This window comes from Ahaetulla prasina, chromosome 3 (assembly GCF_028640845.1).
Source record: "Ahaetulla prasina isolate Xishuangbanna chromosome 3, ASM2864084v1, whole genome shotgun sequence".
Taxonomy (NCBI): Eukaryota; Metazoa; Chordata; class Lepidosauria; order Squamata; family Colubridae; genus Ahaetulla; species Ahaetulla prasina.
In genome coordinates this window covers 179,116,179-179,140,886 of record NC_080541.1, presented here as the reverse complement: position 1 = coordinate 179,140,886, position 24,708 = coordinate 179,116,179, and the positions used below count along the sequence as shown (strand labels likewise).

The 24,708-nt window shown below is 39.1% G+C and overlaps 1 protein-coding gene and 1 long non-coding RNA gene across 2 annotated transcripts in view; one reads left to right on the top strand and one right to left on the bottom strand.

Annotated features, from left to right (window-relative positions):
- Positions 1–21,415, top strand: part of SLC6A17 (solute carrier family 6 member 17) — a 47,538-nt gene extending 26,123 nt beyond the window's left edge. Inside the window, exons 4-12 of the mRNA XM_058176984.1 lie at positions 1,792–1,918; positions 2,596–2,777; positions 3,929–4,039; positions 5,240–5,481; positions 6,658–6,850; positions 8,580–8,772; positions 10,014–10,173; positions 10,418–10,580; positions 12,038–21,415. Coding sequence (XP_058032967.1) covers positions 1,792–1,918; positions 2,596–2,777; positions 3,929–4,039; positions 5,240–5,481; positions 6,658–6,850; positions 8,580–8,772; positions 10,014–10,173; positions 10,418–10,580; positions 12,038–12,406 — 1,740 coding nt within the window. The 3' untranslated portion in view covers positions 12,407–21,415. The remainder of the gene's footprint in view (positions 1–1,791; positions 1,919–2,595; positions 2,778–3,928; positions 4,040–5,239; positions 5,482–6,657; positions 6,851–8,579; positions 8,773–10,013; positions 10,174–10,417; positions 10,581–12,037) is intronic.
- The window catches only part of LOC131195229 (uncharacterized), a 40,915-nt gene that overhangs the window by 9,354 nt on the left and 6,853 nt on the right, over positions 1–24,708 (bottom strand). Inside the window, exons 2-3 of the long non-coding RNA XR_009154382.1 lie at positions 9,699–9,792; positions 2,089–2,241 (exon numbers count right to left, since the gene is read on the bottom strand). This is a non-coding gene — a long non-coding RNA (uncharacterized LOC131195229). The remainder of the gene's footprint in view (positions 1–2,088; positions 2,242–9,698; positions 9,793–24,708) is intronic.

The window sequence follows — 24,708 nt, the reverse complement described above, 5'->3', positions numbered from 1 at the left end:
ACCATCGACCATGGTATCCTGCTGCGGCGGTTGGAGGGATTGGGAGTGGGAGGCACCGTTTATCGGTGGTTCTCCTCCTATCTCTCTGACCATTCGCAGACGGTGTTGGCAGGGGGGCAGAGGTCGACCCCGAGGCGCCTCACTTGTGGGGTGCCGCAGGGGTCCGTTCTCTCGCCTTTCCTGTTCAACATCTATATGAAGCCGCTGGGTGAGGTTATCCGTGGTTTCGGGTGGATTATCATCTGTACGCTGATGATACGCAGCTGTACATTTCCACCCCGAACCACCCCAACGAAGCCGTCAAGGTGATGGGCCGGTGTCTTGAGGCCGTGCGGGTCTGGATGGGGAGGAACAGGCTCCAGCTCAACCCTTCCAAGACTGAGTGGCTGTGGGTTCCGGCGTCCCGGTACAGTCAGCTTACGCCATCACTGAATGTGGAGGGGGGGAAATACTGACCCCCAGCGGAGGGGTGCGCAACTTAGGCGTTCTCCTGGACGATCGGCTGTCCTTAGAAGAACACTTGACGGCCGTCACCAGGGGAGCATTTTATCAGGTTCACCTGATTCGCCAGTTGTGCCCCTTCCTTGATCGGGACTCCTTACACATGGTCACTCATGCCCTCGTCACTTCCCACCTGGACTATTGCAATGCTCTCTACATGGGGCTCCCCTTGAAGAGCACAAGGAGGCTCCAGCTAGTCCAGAATGCGGCTGCGCGGGTGATAGAGGGGGCACCAGGTTGCTCCCATATAACACCCATCCTGCGCGGCCTGCACTGGCTGCTGGTAGCTTTCCGGGTGCAATTCAAGGTGCTGGTTACCACCTTTAAAGCGCTCCATGGCTTAGGACCGGGGTATTTGCGAGACCGCCTTCTGCCACCGATTGCCTCCCAACGACCTGTGTGCTCCCACAGAGCGGACCTCCTCAGGGTGCCGTCGACCAAACAATGTAGGTTGGTGGCCCCCAGGGGGAGGACCTTCTCTGTGGCGGCACCAGCCCTATGGAACGAGTTACCTCCGGGGTTACGCCAACTCCCCGACCTCTGGGCCTTCAAACGTGAACTAAAGACTTTATTATTTCACCGAGCGGGACTAGCCTAAGAATGTATTTTAGCGAAATTTTAATGGGTTTTTAATCGGTCTTCGACCGTTTTAGTGATTCGGCCACTAAATATTTGTTTTTAAATTGTTTTTAAATAGTGTTTATTTATTATATTTATATCATAGTGTTATGTGTATTTTAATATTGGCTGTACACCGCCCTGAGTCCTTCGGGAGATGGTGCGGTATAGAAATGTAATTATAAATAAATAAATAAATAAATGCGCACTACTCTAGTTCTTTCAATGGGTGAAATAGATCTATGCCATCAACTGAGTGAAAAAATGATCTACAGTCCCTGGATTAGATTGGCTCTTCGGGAGCATTCTGTTAGCATATAAATGCTCCCAGATCCATGGCAACTTGGAGAGTAAATGTGTTCACAAAACTATTCATAATGAAAATCCAGATATGCGATATACTAAATAAATAAATAAATAAATGACAATGTGCCATTTTCTGGGATTCACTTTAGAACAGGGGTCTTCAAGCTTGGTCACTTTAAGACTTATGGACTTCAACTCCCAGAGTTCCTCAGCCAGCTTTGCTGGATGAGGAATTCTGGGAGTTGAAGTCCACAAGTCTTAAAGTGGCCAAGGTTGGAGACCCCTGCTTTAGAAGGTCCTCTTCCTTGGTTTGAATGAAATATTATTATGTAATAGCTAGACATAATTTCAATTTCCTTTTGCCAGGTCTGCTTGTTTGTTGGACTCTATTATAATGTGATTATTGGATGGAGCATCTTCTACTTTTTCAAATCCTTCCAGTATCCTTTACCTTGGAGTGAATGTCCTATTTTAAAAAATGGCTCAGTGGCAAGTGAGTAGCCTGTTTTTGCAATTCTCTGTATAGGGGAAAGAAGATAAGGCAAATTTCCATTCTAATTGTTTACTTTTTATTAGAATAATAAAAGCCATAATGATAATTGTTGAAATAGTACTTAATGCTTCTTCCTCCTAATCCCACTTAGATCGGTGGGATGTGCTCACCTTTTTTCTTCCTTCTGTGAGAAGCACAAAGTATTCATTTGCCTGTATCTGAAAGTAATAACGTTGCTCTCTTTTTCTGTGATGTTGAGAGTGTAGCATAGCACAGGCTTCCATTCCAGGAAAAAGACAATAGCTCAGGTCTGTTTCATCCTGCTAGAATAAAAGATTGTATTAGCTGGTAAGAAATAGTTTTGCCCAAAGGGTGTAACCGAGACACTTTGGAAGTTAATGGAGCATTTAATAGACCTTGAACATCTTCCAGCACATAAATGAATCCTTTATAGTGAATATAAATCACCCCATTTATTTAATCTTTAATTTCGGATAGCAACTTTCTCCCCACGTCCATTTCTGAAAAAAACCTGTAGGCATATTTTCTGATGTGTCCTACAGATTGGTTCTAAATAAATTCTACCTCACTTAGCTACACCTGAGGCATGTCACTATCAAATGCCAACTCAAAGATCTGTAGGAAGTCTATTAAACCCAAGTTCTTATCCTCTGCAGTCATAGAACCGGAATGTGACAAAAGCTCTGCAACTACTTTCTTCTGGTATCGTGATGCCCTGGATATTTCCAACTCCATTTCAGAGAGTGGTGGACTTAACTGGAGAATGACCTTATGCCTGCTGATAGCTTGGAGCATTGTAGGTTTAGCTATGATCAAAGGAATCCAATCCTCAGGAAAGGTAAATATCATGGGTGATGGGCTGAAACAGAGAATAACAGGACTTTTAGAATTGATTGATAGCCCTTCTTTTAAGTCTATAAGTCAGTAGTCATCCAGAGTGTTGAAGTGAATGCTGAAAACATGCAGATTTTGTCTAAACACTTGTCCTGTGCTTTTTGGTAGTTATTTAAAAGACAAGCATGTGAACAGGCCCATGGCAGCCATGAGGATTATATTTAGCAGAGGTGGCATTCAGCCGGTTCTGACCGGTTCTGGAGAACCGGTAGTGGAAATTTTGAGTAGTTCAGAAAACCTACAATAGGACTGGTCCCACCCCCATCTAATCTCTGCCTCCCGAGTCCCAGCTAATCAGCTGGGTCTTCTTTTGTTGCCCTGCACAGGGAGCTGGAAAGTAGATTAATGGGATGGGGTAGAAATGGAGATTTTACAGTATCCTTCTCCTGGAGTGGGGTGGGAATGGAGATTTTACAGTATCCTTCCCCTGTCATGCCAAGCCATGCCCACCAAGCTATGCCATGCCATGCCATGCCACGCCCACCAAGCCACGCTCACAGAACTGGTAGTAAAACTGTTTGAATCCTACCACTGATATTCACCATTATCCAGTTGTTTCAGGAACGTCTCCCCCCCTCTCTCTCCTTCCTTCCCTCCTCCCTCTCTCCGTCTCTCTCTCTCTCTCCCTTTTACACACACACACACACACACACACACAAAACAAGATGAATGAACAAATTTATTGTAACAATTTTTATAGACTGTGGCTACTTCACCAATGTAGGGATCTGATACGTTTATTCCTATTTAAAATGCTGCAAGACACCATAACTCTTATTTCAACAGAGGCTCACAAACTTGTTTACTGGTGAATGTATAGCCATGTCCATGTTGCTTTTTTGGCAATGTATGGAAGGAGTTGCCATCATCTTCTTCCAAGATGTTTTTCAGTTTCTCAGTCTAGTGGACTGCCCTTCTGGAAATCATAGTTCTGTTTACAAGGAAGGCTATGAATACCCAGAAGATAATTTTTCTCATCTCATCAAATAACAATTCCCAACATTTTTATAGAAATGTTGTGACACATTAAAAACACTGATTAGGGTTGATGCCTATCGATGTTACTGCTGATTTACCTCACATCCTCTCCCTCAGGTGATGTATTTCAGCTCTCTCTTTCCATATGTGGTGCTGATCTGCTTCCTGGTACGGGGTTTGCTTTTGAGAGGGGCAGTAGATGGGATTCTACATATGTTCACTCCTAAGGTAAAGACTTTTTAATACCTTGACATTATTAGTTCGTAGCAATTGTTCAGACAGGTGCCAGAAAGATTTACTTTCACCTCCTTCCTAAAGCTGAGAGTCACACCAGTTGGCTTTGTTCCTATTAAGGTGGGTCTCCACTCTATATTCACCCTGAGAGGTACGATAGATTAGGCTGAGGGAGAAGAGCCTTCAGAGGGTCACTAAATGTACAGATAATACTCGACTTACAACAGATCATTTAGTGACCATTCAAAGTCACTGGAAAAAGTGACATGACCATTTTTCACACTTACGACCATCGCAGCATCCCCATAGTCATGTGATCAAAATTTGGATGCAGGGCAATTCATTCATACTTATGACAGTTGCAGTGTCCCAGGGTCACTTGATCACCTTTTGTGATCTTCTGAAATCAATGGGGAAACCAGATTCAGTTAACAACCTGTTACTAACTTAACAACTGCAATCATTAACAACTGTGGCAAGAAAGGTCATAAAATGGGGCAATAATAATTGTCTCATTTATCAACACAAATTTTGGGCACAATTGTGGTCGTATGTCGAGGACTACCTGTAGTTAAAACTTAAGGGAGATTTTCTGTCTCTACTCTTAGTTATGCCATAAGGCACTTCCCCCCCCCCCATTTTGGTACATGTCAAATATGTACGAATAATAATTCAGTTGTTAGATATTATCCCAAAATGTTAGTATCCACCTTACGAAAATTTCTGCATCATTGAGTGCATTTTTTTATATTGTTTGGGGATGTTTTAAAAAATGCTTTGGGTAACCTTATTTTTAGTTTAGTTGTGATGCTGCTCCATTGACAAATTTATTTTACAGTTTGTAATTTGATGGCTACTTATGGTTAAATAGTGTTCCAATGAGTAACAGTAGAATACTAAACAGCAAAATTGTAATTCATCAGGTAAAAATCATATAAAAATGATGTATGTTTTTTGACTGTAAGCTGTCCAGAAAATATAATTTACTGGGCAACATTAATATATAAACACTCCAAACTAATAATTGCCTGATTTAAATAGATCTTAAAAGTGCCCCACCTTCTTTGGATTTGCCCATTATAATCCATAATTCCATTGGCATAGGAGAATGTTATTGGACCCTTGTCAGCATATATACAAAAAGTATACATACAACGATGACTTGACCTTTCTGTCTATCTCTCTTTTTTGCAGCTTGATAAAATGTTGGATCTCCAAGTATGGCGAGAAGCTGCTACTCAGGTCTTCTTTGCCCTTGGTCTAGGTTTTGGTGGAGTTATTGCCTTTTCCAGTTACAACAAACAGGATAATAACTGCCACTTTGACGCAGCCCTTGTCTCCTTTATCAATTTCTTCACTTCCATCTTGGCCACATTGGTTGTTTTTGCTGTGCTGGGCTTCAAAGCCAATGTCATGAATGAAAAGTGTGTGGTTGAGTAAGTACCCCCTTCTTTCTCTGTCCAGGTGATTTGGGCAGGGAACTCCAGCACATACAATTATAATTTCTGAGATGCAGCTTTATTCTGATTTGCAATTTCAGTAATCTATCTATTTCTCCTCCAAGTGGATTGCTATCTCGAGTTTACTTTGAAATTCATCCATTTTATTTTCTAATTTTAAATTATGTTGCTTAATTTCTTCAACCTCCTCTTCCAATAAAATCACATTCGTTGCCAAACTTTGTACTGCCATTACAACTCCTTCTTTAACTTCTTTATTTCCCACTTGAATTTCTGATATCTGCTCTTTCATTTCAGACATCACATCAGTTATTACTTTAAATTTTTCTTCTATAAAGCCTTTTAAGTTCTCTTGTAACGCCTCTAAATTCAATGTTCTAGTCTCTGCTGTATGAGCTGGAGGCACCAGCTGATAAAGTTCCAGAGCTCTTTGTTACAGTAGACTTTAATTGTTTGGCTGCCATCTTCTATAAAATTATTTATTTATTTATTTCCAACTTAATATTCACTTTAAATCTTCTTAACTCTGAAACACAGTCTTTTAAAGCAGTATTTAAAAATCTCCCTAGATTCTATCAGCAGGCAGCAAAGAGTTAAAGCAGCAAGTAACATGCAAATTACCAAGTGCAGACGGCAAACGCTGAAAGTATCACTTTCGCTTTCCACTCGTTAACTTGTTAACAATTCGCCTCCATTTTCTTGCTGTTTTCAAGCTTGTTACAAAGTAACAGGGAATCGGCTTAGCTACTTGCATAAAGTTCTCCCACTTTCGTTCTGTCCGGTATAATCCTTTATTGTCCAAAATAAATCTCAGCGTTTGGTCGTGGTGATTGGTTCCACCAAAGCAGAAGAATCCTCGGATCTGGAGCACTTCGGGTTACTGGAGGGAACTTAACCCTTCAAACCCCTTTTTCTCAGGGGCTTTAGGGAAATTCAACCTCTGCCCTCAGCTCACCTCTCCTTCTCCCGAAGAGGGGGTTTTCCGAACCGCTGGACAGCAGATTTAAGCTGTCCTAGCGATTCCACATAATCCAGAGGTTGGTGATCGTAAAGATCACCGCCATCACCTACGGTGCCAAACCGGAAGCTGATTCATTGTATGTTGAAACCCTGAGAATGTCTCTGTTAAGTACATCTTTTTTTCTATTGTAGGAATGCTGAGAAGATCCTGGGTTATCTGAACACAAATATCTTAAGCCATGCCCTGATACCACCCCAAGTGAACTTCTCCCATCTCACAGCCAAGGATTACACTGAAATGTATGCTGTGATAAAGACAGTAAAGAAGGATCAATTTGAGAAGCTGGGATTGGATCCCTGCCTGCTGGAAGACGAGCTTAATAAGGTATGTTTAAAGACTGGCATTTTGGGCCATTTTAATTCCTTTGAAAAGAAAGAGATGAACTACAGGAAAAAGGACACATTATAGTTCTTCCAAAGCAATATCTCTTCCAGAATGAAGAAATGATCAAATATTGCCCAGAAGTCAAATCCCTTATATAAATTGACTGTAGATATTGGTTTGGTAAATGACGATAAGTTCTTAATGTGGTTTGTTTTTGACATTGTCATCACTTTGTTCTACTAGAGACTGAGGGCTAGGTTAGATGCAGCTCCACCCAGTCCCTGTACAGGTAATCAACCAATGCAGTCTCAGTACTATATCCAAGTCTGACCCTAACTGAAAGAATTCTAGATTAATCTGTTTCCTCTAGGGCTCTCTGAAGCTGTAGTCTTATCACCTGTCCATTTCGTTGGGGTCAACTGGCACAAACTCATTCCAATAACTAGGCAGTCCATGCATTGATCAACTCAACTGGACTTACACAGCCAAAGGCCAACTTAGATCTGAACTGTTTAACTTTACCTGGCAGATATCTAGAACATTCCTCATAGCGGCCTCTGATTCTAAGCAGTGACTAAAGTTTCAGATCTATAGGATCCAGAGGCATCTTTGTATAAGAAAGGTGATATAACCCTCTTACATTTTGTTTTGAAATAGGCGGGCTTCCCACATAATTATTTTAATCAAAAGATTTAAAGTAAAGCCAGGTGAGGCAAGGAATCTTGGAAATGCCAAAGAAAATCAGCCAAAGAAAATAATGGTGCTCTTAAAAATTATTGCTTGGCTATAGGGCACGGGTGTCGAACTTGTGATGTCACATTGTTGTCACATGACCTTTTTTCCTCCATTAGGAGGAAAAAAGTCACTACTTTTTTCCTCCTTCATTAAACCAGGGGTGGGCGTGGCCAGCGCATGACACATCCAGCCTGCGGCCCACAAGTTTGACACCCCTGATATAGGGTATAGCAGAGCAGGGATACTTTTGCTAGTTTATCATAGAGACATGATACATACGAATGGCTCAGACACATTTTGTTTTTGTTGTTAATGTAATTTATTGTAGCAGAATTACAACAGCAAATGCCTCCACCCACAATTATGTCATTGGTTTTTAATGTTCTGAGGTTTCTAAAATCTATTGCCAGTTAGCACCATTTCAAGGGGACTGAGTGGAAACATCTATGATAAGAAAATGCCATTGGATGTCAAACCTAATGGGAAAGGAAGTTCATGAATTTTCTCACTGTGTCATAATTTTTCCCAATGTGTTGGCCATAACTTATTGAAATGCTGGGTTTCCTTTCTCCACAGCTATTGAAAGAAAGAGGTTCAGGACTTATGGACCATGGGTGAATAAATGTGCTTGGGTCATTTGAAGTTAATGATATTGGGAAAACTTGAGGAATAAATACTCATCCCATCATATCTATGATATACATGCAATATAAAGCCAGAGTTTATTTTCTCTCTTGCAGAGCATGTATATATAGAAAGCAGCAGATGCTTGTGCAATGCTCAGTACATGCTTGCTTTTGCCTCTACTTATCCACATAGGAAATTCCCCTCATTGGACCAGAGGGTAATATGTGATTGGCTGTTTGGCTCTGAAAGCTTGTAGTTTTACAGACAGAAATCCATTGACAAGAATACACACCCACATACACATCTGCTTTTATAACATTTTCTGTTGTCAAGAATAACATAAGCATCTTCTTTTGGCTGTGTACAGTCAGTGCAGGGAACTGGCCTCGCATTCATAGCTTTCACAGAAGCAATGACCCACTTCCCAGCTTCTCCTTTCTGGTCAGTGATGTTCTTCCTGATGCTGATAAACCTGGGTTTGGGGAGCATGATTGGGACCATGGCTGGCATCACTACACCCATCATTGACATGTTCAAAGTACGCAAAGAAGCATTAACAGGTAAGGCCCTTCTCAGGGAAATGCAAAGAGTCACATGGAGAAAACTGCAGTGTGAGTAATAGGGCAGTTGTAAAACCTGTGGCTTCAAGAGATATATTAGAGCTGTTCACTCTGGGCCCATTAAACTGCCGGTCTCCTGTCTCTTCTTCCAACATCCTAATTCAGACGCTTAATCAATGTTGCTACCAACACTGTTACTTTAAAAAGAAGGAATAGCTTTTTCCTTTCAGCATCTGGGAAGTTAATTTTACGATCATGAGGCAACAGTTAATGTTATTAGGAAACATGGTTTACAGAACAGTTTGTGGTAAGTAGGTCTGATCTGTGTTTGGAAAGCGGTTTGGTGACTACATCATACTTTAAATATAGTTACTTGGAAGTAAATCTTCCTGGTTTCAGTGAAATGTACTGTGATAAAATAATATATGTAATTGCAGCCCAAATGTAGCATATAAATGGGGGGGGGTTGTCTATGGGCTTGACCTTGAGTTCAACTCAACTTGACCTTGAGTTCACCCAATCTACACATTCTTAACTGGAAGCATCTCTAATCTGTAAGTGTTGTGATATGTTCCATCTGCTGATTTGCTCAGGTAAAATTAAAGACATTTCTCTGCAATACATCACATCATTAAGTCAAGTTTCTCCCAGACTTATTTATAGCAAAATTTGTTTTACCTTTCTCTAAAGATAAATTATACTATTTGTCCCATGATACTTTGCAAGCTTTTGCATGTTTACATGGAAGCAACTCCTATGGAAATAATCCCCATTTTCTGCAATGGCTACTTATTCTCAGGGAAGCATGCACACTGAAATCATGTTTTTAAACAGAGGAACACTAAATGCTATGCTCTGTTCTTCCTTTAGTTAGCTTCCCTATAGGGATTAAGAGGGACTGCTTAGCGTAAGAGAATAGTTCTTACCGTATATATAAGAAGTTCAGCTGGATCCTGCATTTGGACTGTTACATTCATTTGCCTGTTTTGCCACTGAATGCACATGCCAATTCTGTCATGCCTAAACATACAATAGAAGTGCATTCATTTATTCCACAGTATGGACTATATTCATGATTTGTGAACTTCTATTTAGGACTTTATTTTCTGTGTTATTTTTTGGGGCTGTATAATTATATCCATAGGACAAACATAACAAAATATGTTAACCAGACCAACATAACAGCCCTTGCATCTGAGAGAAAGTTATGTGTGTTAACAATTGTCATCTGCTCATTACAGTTGGCTGTTGCATTTTTGCTTTCCTCGTGGGGCTGATCTTTGTGCAACGCTCAGGCAACTATTTCGTCACCATGTTTGATGATTACTCTGCAACGCTGCCACTCACTCTTGTGGTAATCCTGGAGAACATTACTGTGGCTTGGATTTATGGAACTAAGAAGTAAGAATTCTTTCAAAAGGAATCAGTGGAATTGATGCTCTTATATTTCTTCCTTCTTTTGCTTCTAAAACCACTTTTTATATAATGAGCTTACTTGATCGTGAAACCTTCAGATTTTTTTATTCTTTTTTAGTTTTCTAATGTCAGCAAAGTTTCTTGATTTCTGAATTTCTCCATCCAGTGTGAAATAAAAAGACAGAAATCTGGCATTTGTGCTTCACCTGTTCAATTTCTTCTTTTTTAGATTCATGCAGGAATTAACAGAAATGCTGGGTTTCCGGCCTTCTTGCTATTATTTTTATACATGGAAGTACATTTCACCCATCTGTATGGCTGGCCTGATGACGGCCAGTATAATTCAACTAGCAGTCAATCCACCAGGTTATAGTGCCTGGATAAGAGAGGAGGTGAGTCTGCATAAATTATACCTCAACATTTTCAAATCCATAAACTGTGCATCAGCATGAAACCAATCCATTTTATTTGCATAGGCTGCTGCCTATCAGTTGATCATAAACAGTGTGACAATAAGTAATAAAGCCACTGAATCCTCAGTGCTGATGAAATTAAGTAAATTCTAGATCAGGGCCCATATACATTAAGCCAAAAGAACTCTTGTTCTGACAACAGTATGCTGAGTGTACATTAGAGGTCCAAAGCACTGTGATATTTTCCGCCCCCTTCATGTAATCCAGTGGTAGTCAACCTGGTCCCTACTGCCCACTAGTGGGTGTTCCAGCTTTCATGGTGGGCAGTAGGGGTTTTGTCCGATACTGAAGCACTTTCCTTTTTTTTAAAATTTAATTGACTTTTTAAAAAATTTTCATAGCATTATTTAAAAACATTTTCATTAGGTTTTCATAAAATTCCCCGTGACAATTTACATTTCTGAAAATATACTATTTGTATTGCCCACGCATAAGTTTAGTTCACATTACGTAAGTGAAACTAACAACTAACCGCAAACAAAAGAGCCTCGTCCCAGAATAGCTCGTGCATCTCTCCCCACACCATCCTGCTGTAACAGACAAGCAGAGCTGGTAGCCGGAGCCCCCCCCAACCCAATCCATGATGCGCGAGCGGCATGCTCAGACGACGATACACGGCGCATTACTGTGGAACCAGTGGGCGGTTAGAAAATTTTACTACTAATAGAGATACAAAAGTGGGTGGTAGGTATAAAAAGGTTGACTACCCCTGATGTAATCCTTCAAGATAGCACCATTTTTACGTATCACAGTTTCATACGCTTTAAAATAATTATGTTTTGGCAGGGCACTACGAAGACATTGACTGAAAAATGATTTAAGCATTTATTCTTTTGGCAGGAAATTCCTAGATTATGAAAGTGGTCCTAGATTATGAAAGCCACTTTTTTTCATATCACTTTTCAAACAAAAGTGACTTGGTTGAGTTGGGTGGCTATAGTAATAAAATAAATCCTCACTAGTCAACAATAGGAAAGGATTGTACATATATTAGGGAAAGAATAAAGGTAAGGTAAAGGAGTCCCTTTGGCTTTTACTCTGCCAGTCATAGCCGACTTTAGACTACTAGAATTGTATTTTTATATACTTAGAGGTGTAAGCTACCTAAAGTGAATAGTGAATAGGAAGCAGACAAAAGGTTGACACGGAAAAGGAAGAACTTACCTATATTAAATGAATGGAAAGGAATATTGTTTACTGGCAGCAGTTTCATTCCTGTAAACATCTCCTTTCAACGTCTGTTCCTTCTCTAAAAGGTGATGGACGAGGAATGGTTTTATGCTTGCTTTAGTTCCAAAGAACTACTAAACTAATTAACTTAATGTATCCCTAATACCAATAATATATGCCAAATTACTTTTTCCTTTTCGTTCCAGGCGACAGAGAAATTTCTCTATTACCCCAAATGGGCAATGGGCATACTTGTGTCTCTGATCATCTTGGCCACCCTTCCTCTGCCTGTGATCTTTGTCCTCCGCCAATTCCATCTGCTGTCAGATGGTTCTAATGCTCTGTCAGTCACATACAAAAAGGGGCGTATGATGAAGGACATATCCAACTTAGAAGACAATGATGAGACACGTTTCATCTTGAGCAAAGTTCCTAGTGAAACCCCTTCTCCAATGCCTGCGCATCGCTCTTACCTGGGCCCCGGGAACACATCCCCAATGGAAATGAGCAATGTTGCCAATGGACGCTACAGCAGTGGGTACCTCATGGATACCACTCCTGAATCTGAACTGTGACCATCAACCAGTAGCCTTCCCCTACTTCCCGGGTGAAAGAGAAGATAGTCCTGAAGGAGGACATCCATTCTTTTTAAAAAAAAGCTTCCCATCATGCATAGCAACCAGAGGTAGATGATATCAAGTGGTAAAAGGTTGAGAAGGAAAGTTGCTTTCCTTCTGGTGCTCTCCAAATGAAATACCAGAATTTTCCTCAGTGAATAATAGTAATCGTAGGACATTGCAATAAATCTTATGGGCAAAAGGGAAATTTTAGCTAATTGGTATTGAAAAACACAGATAACCTGTTTCAAAAAATCTAAGATTGGAGGAGAGAGATGGAATAAGGAAACAGCCAAAACAAGAAAACAAGAAGCAGCTAGTTTCCTGACTCTCTCTCTCTCTCTTTCTCCATCCCTTACTTTTAGTTAGGAGAAGAGGCTTTTATCCCATAATTACCACTATTCATAGCACAAGATTTAAAAAGCCCTATATGTATTCTACCAGGACCATATCCAAGTTGCACAGTCTTAGTGAAGAGTTCTTACAACTCTTCACTAAGATACATTTTATGTACACAGCACATTAGAATGCTTGTTGTTGCATTATGTGAGATTGGTGATGTTATTGCTGAAGATGGATAAAAAAAACCCTGAAAGGTGTTTATTTCAGTGAAGCTGGCCGTGGTATGCATGCTGCTGAGACTCACAGTGTTCCTCTATCACAAATTCAGGTTTGTGCCATGTGTGTCAGTCAGAACCGGAACATAGCTCTATTAGTGTATTTTTCTAGAATTAACAATGTCATTCATGACATTATTTACAGAACTCTAATTAAACACTGACATTAAATGTTTTATGAAATATAGGGCATAGTAAGAATTATTCTAGTAGCAGCTCTTTTCTACAATAGAGATGGAGAGAATCAGTAGCTCTCCAGGCTGTTAGATTTCACTGGCATCAACTAAGAAGGCTAATGATAAGGAATGCAGGGAACTGCAGTGCAACAACATCTGAAGGGCTTCAGGTTCTCTACTCCTGTTATGTGGGCACACACTAAATACATGGGAGGATCTTCCTATATTATAATTTGGGAAGGAATGACAAGCACATTAAAAACATTGATAGCACATTTCCTTCAACATAGCACATGGGAATTATGCCCCCCCCGGCCAAGATTAAGTGTGGTGGGATTATCAAACTTTCTAAACTATGTTTTGTATTTTATACCTAAGATAATTTAAACATTTTCTTCAAACTGTTACCTCTAACTGCAGTGAGGAAGATAACAACATATTATCAATCATAGTATCAGCTATTGATAGAATTGGTAAGAAGTCTAGTGGCAGAGTTCTTGCTTCCCACTTAGTCACATTCAGTTAGTGGTTCAAACAAGCAGTGCCAATTTTTAAAACCAGTTTTTAAATATTCTCCTCCTCCAAAATTGTACAATTTATATGTGAGAGTTAACTGTTATAAGTCTTTACAAAGTTATTCAGATAAACCATATAATTAATGAACATTTTAAACAACTTCCCTCTTTCCTTTTTATTTTGTCCTTCTCTAGTTTTGATATTTAAATATTCCCCCGTTTGCAACTTGTGAACTGAAGTACCACAGTCTGATTTTTTTAAAGTAGAAAATAATACATATAGGGAGAAATATGTTGCAGCTATAAATCATTTTCAAAAGATGCTTTAAGAGTTCATTTGCAGAGAGCTGAGTGGCTAGATCTTGAAGAGATGTCTGTAATGGTACAAAAGATTTATAGAGGCTACTTTAAATGTGATTACTTCTCTATGGCCAGCTGTTTGTTAGTTTCTGAGACTAATGCTATACACAATTCTCTAGGAGTAAACAAATACAAAAAAAAGAAAAGAAAAATCTTATGCTTTGAACATTATTGAGAGCCTGAATCTGCTGGAATATTAATCACCAATAATACCTTTAAAGTTGTGTCTGGGCATTATGAGAAATTAAAAAGGTGATTAGTCAGTGGATACTCCTTATGATATTTTCAGAGTATTGGTGCCTGCCACCATCAGTTAAGGCTGATTTTTATCTTGCTTTGAATATACAACATATCTTAACTTTACAAAGTCTTTACTAAGTGGCAGAATAAAGAAATAAGGTTTGAATTTGTGTTCGGCATAAATCAGAAATTAAACAGAAGCCAAGATCTGGTGTCCTAACTCCACCTCATTCTATTCATTGGGCTTCGGGAGCACAATGTGGCCCAACACTGAACAGTATATCATAATGCATTAAATGAATGTCAGGAACCCCAATTATCCAGGATGTATTCATTATGCAATAGTGGAAAACAACTAGTTTATTCCCATAGAGGCAATGAAGTGTCAGTGGGGAAATGTCAAGATGTCAAGAAAATGATGAAGAATGTCCTACTTTCCAGAGACTTAGCATTTTTACAGTAACATCCTTTCTAGAATGTTTCCTGATGATTTGGTTTGCCTGTATCACTGCATTTAAGGAGGTCACCGCATTTGTATTTATTTCAGCAGACAATGGATTCTCTTTTTGTTCTTGGGGTTCAGATTTGACTTCAGAGTATTTAGGTAATCTGGAGGGTTATGTATAATTATACTTCAATTTCTCCTTTTCCACATACTATATTATTTAAGTAAGCCTGTGATATATTACAATCTGAATAGACAATGGAAGTAGCTAAGTTCATATTTCAGTCTGTTTCTGGTCTTTTTTTAGTTCAGTCATAAAGTATCACATTATTGTACTAGTTATTTTATCTGAGTCCTACAAAAGCACCAATTTTGCAAAAAGAAAAAGAAAAGAAGCCATTTTCTATGATAGTTCTACATGTTTCCTAGTCAGGAATAAATCTTTAGAATATTAGTCAATATAATTCCACTAGAATCAGTTACATTAAATGATGGCTATTGGAAATCTGGTCCAGCTGCTACAGATGACAGGATTATAGAATTAGGATAGAGTTCATAAATAAGAAAGCTTGCCTTTGAGATAAGGAGAGTGTCAAGTCTGATCAATGCTCAGTATCGGTCATTCTGGCTAGGGCTGATGGGAATTGGAGTTCACAAATATCCTGAAGATCCTTTTTAAAAAAAAATATAGGAAACCTAGTACCTCAGCACCAGCAGTAATGTGCTATGAAGTCTCTTTTCATGCAGGTCATGCGTTGGTCCCAAGCAAATAGCTTATTCTGTCAATGGGTTTTTTCTAATGGTTAATCTTCCTTTTACTTTTTTTAAATCAACCTGTTCATTTAGATCCTATATATAGAAGGCATATTAGTGCATCATTTGTATGACAACCCTTGAAATATCTGAAGTTGTAGTAATCTCTTGATCATTTGTTTAGGTAAGCCACTTGCTCAAAGAAGCAAATGGGTACCAGTGTATGGCACTGTTTTTCAATTTCCACTACAAGGTTGGCTAATGTACTCCAACTTCCCTTCATTCTTTTCTCCAGTCATTTATGCAGATATATTACAACAAGCTAAGAATATGAATCAAATAGTATGCAGAAGCACTTGCAATCATTTTTAAGACTATAGGAATACTTTTCACTCCACCCACGGGAGTTAAATACTCATTCAGATATTACCTTGTTAACATTTCCCTATATAGTTCTATATTCCAAAACATGAAAATTCGAAAGAAGACAACTTTCAAAGCAGTTAATGATCAGGAGGATAAGAATTATGGTAGTTTCTGTTTTTAACTATCATAGACCCTGAATTGGTAATTATGACAGTTGTACAATGAATGTTAAAAAGGCTATTTCAGCCCTAACTAATTTTTACACATGACTATCTGCTATAGAGTTTTGCATACTTTGAAAAAGATTTGAAAGAAGTGCCCAGAAAGTAGAAGCTTCTATGCTATTTCTTAAAACAGCCCTAACTTTTTAAGGCTCCTATATAAGTTTAAAGAGGGATGTAGTGGCTAAGACTGAGCTTGTCAATTGAAAGGTTGGCAGTTCAGCGGTTCGAATCCCTAGTGCCGCGTAACGGGGTGAGCTCCCGTTACTTGTCTCAGCTTCTGCCAACCTAGCAGTTCAAAAGCATGTAAAAAATGCGAGTAGAAAAATAGGAACCACCTTTGACGGGAAGGGAACAGTGTTCTGTGCGCCTTTGGCATTTAATCATGCTGGCCACATGACCACGGAGACATCTTTGGACAGCACTGGATCTTCGTCTTTGAAACGGAGATTAGCACCGTCCCCCAGAGTCAGGAACGACTAGCACATATGTGCAAGGGGAACCTTTACCTTTATTATGTAAGTTTAAAGAGCAGCATCTTTCTCCAAGTTCGCACAGAGAGCTGGACTGCTTTAACAAATAATAGTACTATACTTGTCTGATTTAGAGCACTTGCATCCAATCTTTTTCAAAGCATGTGACGGTTCTATAGACACTACAAACAAGTCTTATATAGATCAGTGAAGTTTATTTTCAGGCTACAAAAGAAAAGTCACAGTTGACTTCAGGGTAATTAAGATAGAGTAATTGTCACTGCTGGAGTCAATTAATTAGAAGCAATGCTGCAGTTAAAGAGGGTTCACAGAGTGAACTTTCTCCTAGAAATATCTTTTGTGGTGACTACTGTTTTAGAAATTAACAATATTAGTTGGTTAAGATGTGAAAGACAATCAGGGTGAGCTTGTAGTTTTCATTAAGCCTTCTTACTTTTTCTTCATTATACTACAGACACTGACAGTTCTAGGACAAAGGTTCTTTTCAGAATAGTGTTATAATTATTGGTTTCAGCAGATTTTTGTTTCCTGTTCTTCCTTCTGAATTCTCTGTATATCTTTGACAGGGATCATGTGAGCTTGTGTTATGAGCAATTAAGTGGACTGTTTTCTTTTTTTATAAAGAGATTGTAAACATTACATTTTAAGATGGGGATACTTGATTTTTTTATGAGTCATGAAAAAAAGAATCAATCAAGAAGGGATAAAAAAAATCTTTGCTAGAAGGTTCCATTTCTATCTTTTTTATTTATTTTTTGATATTTTTCCCCCTGTGGCCTCCATTAATGGGAAAAAAATATTGGCCAGCCTCTGTTGTCTAGAGATCATGCAAAATGTGAAAAGCAATCATTGAAAAAGCTAATTGTTGAATACAGAGTTTCCCTTTCCTGTCCATATTGTTCTCTTGAGGACTTCTTCTTTTGCATGGAAGGAAGTTGTCAGAGATTCCCAAAATTCTTGATTTGCTCTGTGCACCTTGGGACATGTCTGAAGTGCCATTGGGCTGACAAGAGCTAATTTCACGTAATGCCCCTCTACTGGCTTCTCAAGAAGCCTGTCTAGGGAAAGTGTTTCCACAATGGATCCACAGCATTTACTTCCTTCCTTTTTTGTGGTGTATGATCAGTGGCAGTGGGAAGATGAAGAAACCTATATTGGTTGTTTGTACATAAAATATATATATAAAGAGAGAAGACAATAATCTATAGATTCTATTTCTATTGTATATTTATTCTGTAAATGTTGGTGTAAATTCTGTTAAATGAGAAACATATTCCAAAGTGATCAGTGAAATATTTTCATTCTCAGTGCTGTACAGATATATTTTATTGTACATTTGATATATTTATAATTTTTTAGTGTCTGATTAGTGACCACATCCTGCTGAGCTGCCCATGGGGTGGGAGGGAGGGGGTGGAGCACAAAAGGGCACTCCTGTCATTATTTCTGTGAAAATCTGTAACAGTATTTCATTGTGGCATTTTGCTAAGCAGCAACTGGGGTGTGATGGGAATAAGTGTTAGACGCCTTGAGCAATTGATCCATCGAGTCTCTCTGTGTTAAGACTCATATCTGCTGTTGTGCTTATCTTTGTTCTACTAGAGTTAGTTTTCTTCCTATAATATAATCTGTTTCAAGGCCATTCTGTTGCTTTTGTATGGATATTCTATGTCTGTGGATTTGGACCAAGGTAAATGTCTGGCTTATTCTGACAGGATTACTGAAGCGCTGCGTTAATTTGTGACCTGTGTTCAGCTATATTGCCAATAGAATGAGCCCAAAATATGGTCATGTACTGTATGCTGCTAAACTAAAACATAGAAAAGGATAATGGCGGAGGGGATATCATCTTCTGTCAATGTAGAATAATGTAGGGCCTGTTGCTTAACAGATGTAGGATCATATATGCCCAATCTTTGTAAAACAAATAGCAAATAGAAGTTAATGAATATGCTATATTCCTGCTCACTTGATGGAATGAGCCTTTCCAGCTTGGTGCCTTCTGGATTTATCAGAGTTAAATTGCTGTTATCTCAAGCAACATTACACTAACCAACCTCAAAGCTGGCAATTATGGAAAGTGAGATTTAACTCAAATAGAAGGCTCCAGGTAGGAAAGGCAGACTATTTTCTTCCATTCATCACTGGGCTACCCCTTAGCTAAACCTTATCTAGCCACTTGGGATAGGCAAAAAAAACCTACAGCTTTTGTAAATACAAGTATCTAGAAGAGAATCGCTACCTGTAACCTATCTGGAACATGTCTGATAATATTCATGTTTCTTACTAAGAATAAGCCCAGCAATCTAAGAAAATGCTTTTAATGCTAATACTCCTACTGATTTTATGTGCTTCCAGAAGTAGGAGACCATGAGAAGATTGAAATGGCAGGCAACTTCATATAGATTCTCCGTAAGATTCCAGGAATGAAGCAATGTCTTTGCAATTTAAAAGTCTTGTCTGAAACAATCTGCTATACAGTACATTTCCTATATCTTGGTCCAAAATCAAAATATTAAATTTCTTGGAGCCAACCGTATAACTATTGTCTTGGAAACAAGTTGTGGCCTCTAAATTTTGGGGGCTTCCACTTTGATCAGCCTTTCCAGCATTGGAATGATGTAGTTCTCTTATCAAAAATACCTGATGGGCAACATGCGGATATTGTAAACCACCCAAAAAGTGCCCTAAAGCAGGGCTCTCCAACCTTGGCAACTTTAAACCTGGTGGACTTCAACTCCCAGAATTCTGGGAGTTGAAGTCCATCAGGCTTAAAGTTGCCAAGGTTGGAGACCCCTGCCCTAAAGTACTATGGGGCGGTATATAAGTCTAAGTGCTATTGCTATCTGAAAGCATGAGTTGCCTGAACCATATTCATGCTTAAGGTCCAAATGGATCCTCTAACTATTCGTGGCTCACCTATGACATCATAAACTGAGCCCAACTTTCTGCCATCATGAGTTGATCCTTCTAGTCAGTGAGTCAATGTTCCCAAGATATACCTCATTCTAGGTTCTAAAAAAGACTTATAAAGCAAACAACGAATGAGGATGTGATGAATCCCAGTGGGATGATATGTGGTTAGATTATTATGAGGTGAAATGGAATTATTATGATAGAAGTACAGTAAGGAGGGGGTGGCAATATTATCTGTCTGATTCTATGCAAAGATAGGCACGCTTAGTTACTATATATGGCCATGGGATGGCAGCATAGAAACTTTTTTTTGCCATCTATAAGTCGTCTAAATTTTGTTGCTCACATACGGTAATCCTAAACGTGCGTCAGATTATTCTGTAAAACAAAAACATAGTGGGATTATTTTATAGTAAAGTCAGCAACATTGAACACCAATGGCAGCCTCCTGAAATTAACTCAGCCTTCCTTCTGATAGTACCGTTTAGATCAGGGCTCTCCAACCTTAGTAACTTTAAGACTTGTGAACTTCAACTCTGGGAGTTGAAGTTCACAAGCCTCCCTCAACTCTGGGAATTGAAGTTCACAAGCCTTACTAAGGTTGGACAGCCTTGGTTTAGATGAGATGTGATTGCAGCTTCTAGAATTTGTAAGCCATCACACCAAAAGCTGAGTTACTTCAAGATGGTTAGTATTTTCAGACCCAAATGTTACAAGTCTGAAATTTCAACCTCAGAACTGAGGCTGGTGCTTATCAGTTCTACAGTAATTCTATTCTGGATGTTTTTTTTTAACCAGCTGATCATTTGTGCTTTGCCTCAATGTTCTAATATTCCAGTCAGTCTCATTGACTGTAATTTTGAAATTAAGCACTGCTTTCAGATTACTGAAACGTTCTGCAGTTTTTACAAAACATCTAGCAAGAAAAAAAAGCAGCAGGAAGTTCAATAGTGAACCTACACTCTTAATGCATAATCTTCCCACACACCTCAGGTGGCTTTAAGAAGAATATGTTTAATCTGTCAAATTTTACTAGGTATTCTTTTTATAGTATTTAATGTAAGGCTTTTTAAAGTCCTACTGGGTCCTATAGGCAGCTACAAATGGTGCCTACCATAAACGTGTAGTAATACTTATTTAACTCTCTATGGTATGATTTCTTGGCTCCCACCAAGGAATTTACATCAACCTACTATAGTCCATAGCCCTGTGTCATAGAGTATATAGACGATATCATAAGAGTATATTAGTAATAGAGAATTAACGGGAAAACCCTTTTTTTAAAAAAGGAAGTCTCACATATGTCATCTTCATTTACAATCAGAAAACTGCAATATTATTGAAACTGCTGTCAGAATAAACTTTGATTGCCTGAATCTATTGATGTTATTCAAAACATCTTTGGGACAGAACAAATATACATTGATTTTACAGTAATCCAGAAAGATGGAGAATAATTAAATGCTATATTAGTCTATCTCATGGAAAAAGAGTCAGGATGAAGGTAGTGTAGATTTAAGTTTATATTGCAGCACTGGATCAATTGGCTCCCAGACTTGCATCTTGAATCCATGCTGAAAAGCCTGTACATGAAATGAGGATGGTGAACTTGAGGAAGGAGGCTGCTGGATTTTCTGAATTGCCTGCATAGAAAAAAAAAACTAGAAAACATATGGCTCATGAAACTGGATGGGGGTGGGAGTGAGTGGGAAGCACAATTTGTAGTGACTTATCTCATATACACCATAGTCAGTGTAACTACTATCCCAAGCACCCTGTGTCAGCAGGAAAATTCTGTTGTATGGGAGAAATACTGTAACAACCCATAGCAGCCTGCAATTAAAAGAGTTTCTTCTTTACCTTGCATTGTCTTCTGGACTCTCTCTCTCTCTTTTTTTTTTGGTCCCTTGTTTCAAAAGGCCTTGTTCACAGGTTCTTGATAAAGAGCTATAGCGGGGAGTACAGTGGTGGGCTGCCCCTGGTTGGGACCGGTTCTATAGAATCGGTAGTAAAACCGGCGGGAAGCTCCACCCACTGACCCAAATGTCATCAAAACTCTTCTGTGCATATGCAGAAGAGCATGCGCGCACGCGGACACAATGCGAACCAGTAGTAAAGGTAAGTAGAACCCATCCCTGGGGGAGTACCATGAATGTTTCCATGGTGTGATACTGCTAAACAAGTTATAAATTAAACTTGGTTACCCACTCATCAAACCAATCTCAGGAAGCCCGTTTGCCTCCACATTATACTATCCATTTTGGTTTACATGAATGTTCCTGACTCTGTTCAAAGATATGTCTGAGGAAGCCTTTCCCATCCAAGTGCATTTCCAGGGTGGCAGGGAACCATGGAGGGCATTTGGATGTAGACATTTGCCGTATCAATGGACCTCTATGTTGGTAGAAAACCATTTTGCCCTCACACATCAGAAGGAAGATACTACTCATTCAGCTTCCTTCATAAGTGGCATCTGAGAGGCTGGGAAAAGATCCTACCAGGGATGGATGGCAGCACTCTACACAAACTCTGATGACATCTGGTCACACATGCCCCGTGTGCCTACTCCTGGTCCCAGATACTACTATCTTGAACAGAAGGCATGATTTGTTCCGAGTGCCTCACATAGGTAGCAGTGCTAGGTAGTTGTATAGGCTCAGACTGCACAGCCTGAATAAAGTTGTATAGGCTCAGACTGCACAGCCTGGAAAATGTGATACCACTCTTGAGACTTAAATAACCACAAGATGTCTCTCTGCTCCAAGGATGTTGATCAAAGCTCCAACAAAGCTTGTTGATTTTATTCCTTTCTAATTGCAGTTTTGTGACTTTGGCATAAAGAGTGCAAAAGACCATGTATTTTGTAAGAGAAGAGGAGCAAATCTCCAAGATAATTTAAGACAATTAACAACAAAGCAACGATTGCTTATTTGTACCCTATGACTATCATTAAGTGTTGTATCTTATGATTCTTGACAAATGTGCCTTGTCCTTTTATGTACACTGAGAGCATATGCACCAAAGACAAATTCCTTGTGTGTCCAATCACACTTGGCCAATAAAGAATTCTATTCTATTCTATTCTATTCTATTCTATTCTATTCTATTCTATTCTATTCTATTCTATTCTATTCTATTAGCAACAAATATGATTAGGGGGCTGGAGGCTAAAATATATGAACAATGATTGCAGGAATTGGATATACCTGGTCCAGTGAAAAGAAGGACTCTGGGTGACTTGATAACAGTGTTCCAATATTTGAGGAGCTGCCACAAAGAAGAGGGATCAATCTATTCTCCAAAGCACCAGAAGGCAAGACAAGAAGCAATGGATGGAAACTAATTAGGGAGAGAAGCAACCTAGAACTAAGATATTTCCTGACAGTGAGAACAATTAACCAGTGGAATGGCTTGTCTTCAGAAATTGTGGGTGCTCCAACACTGGAGATTTTAAGAAGAGATCGGACAGCCATTTGTCCAGAATGGTATAGGACCTCCCGCTTGAGCAAGGGGTTGGACTAGAAGATCTCCAAGTCCCTTCAAACTCTGTTATTCTATTAATAAGTAACTTCAGGAACTACCAAGTATGTTGTTCAACAGCACAGTTGAAACAACTTTCTCTGGCCTTGTTGGGAAATGCTATTTGGAAAAGAAGGGGACTATTATCATAGTAAAGACAAATGGCATGAAAAATACCTTTGAACTATAAGTTACAGAACAAAATAATATCATTATCAGTCTTCCTAACTAGTGTTTCCTAACTTACCAGCCTTGTTGGTCACTTACCAGCCTTGTTCTTCTCAGAGGTAATCCTGTCTACTTCCCTTTTGATATTTTTCATTCCTTATCTGCCAAGTGTTAATCAACATTTTGTAACTAATTAACATATGCAATTTTCATGGGGCTAATTCCTCCCTGAGGCATTTTTTTTCACCCATACACACAGAAAAATAAACTTTTTGTACTGATGCAAAATTGGGGTACCTTACATTTGTGCATGGAATTTGCATTGATAAGATCCTAGTTGACAGGATGTTTGATAATCACTTATCTCCTCTACAACTTAAGAGAACCTCAAAAGTTTTAGGAATTGTATCTGGGGCTGTTACTGTTGTTCTTCAGCATCTGCTGCTTAAGGCAGTTACAGTTTATTGATTTGCTGATCAGGAGGGCTGGCCCTGGCTACCAACATTTTGCTTCGATTAAAATCTTTCCTGGTCAGCTTAACATGTTTGTCTGCTGTTGGGGCCTATCTCAGAAAACAAGAGAGGAAGATGTGTTGTTCTAGAATTTTTAGTCTTTGACAAGCTAGAATGCACAATCTGACTTGTGTAAGAAAGAGGATGCACCTGTGAGATTCCAGGAAAAGATTAAGGTTTTTTATGGAGCTGCTAATTAATAGAGGTGACTTGCATCCTCTTGGACCCTCCTAATAACCTTTTCCTGTTCAAATCAAAACTGAGGTGCAGCTCTACAAGATAACAATCTAAAGCCCAGGGAGTTCAGTTTCACATGCTGCTAAAGTACCCAAAGTTCTCTCATTCTGAGACACTTCCAAACAATATCCTTTATGACACAAAATAAACTAATGGGAGACAGGTGGGCAGGTAAACAATTGTGACAAATCTTTACTGCTAGGACAAGCATGATATCAGAGCCAATTAAAAGAGGGACAAAACCAAACAAAGGGGAGAGACTGTAAGAATCTAGAAGATTGTTGATGATTCACTTGGCCTCTCATAGTGCTAAATTCCTGCCTAATTTGAGACAAAAAGGCTCTGGATTCTACTCTATCCAGGTCAGTGTTTCCCAGACTTGGCAACTGTAAGATATGTAAACTTCAACTCCCAGAATATTCCAGCCAGTGGAATGCCCCATGGTAGATTGGAGAAATCTGGAAGCCGAAGTCCACAGATCTTAAAGTTGACAAGTTTGAGAAACACTGGTCTAAGTACTCAGTCACATCTTAGAATAATTGCATAGAAATAACTAAACTGAAAAGGCAGCAGCAACGAAGTAAGCTTGCTTTCTCTTGGCTAAGTGGGGTATATTTAACATTTCAGGATTTGTTTATATTTCTGGAGATTAGTCAAGCAATAATGGTATTTTTGATGGATCTATGCTTAATCACTGTCATCACAATCTTTTCTACCCTAA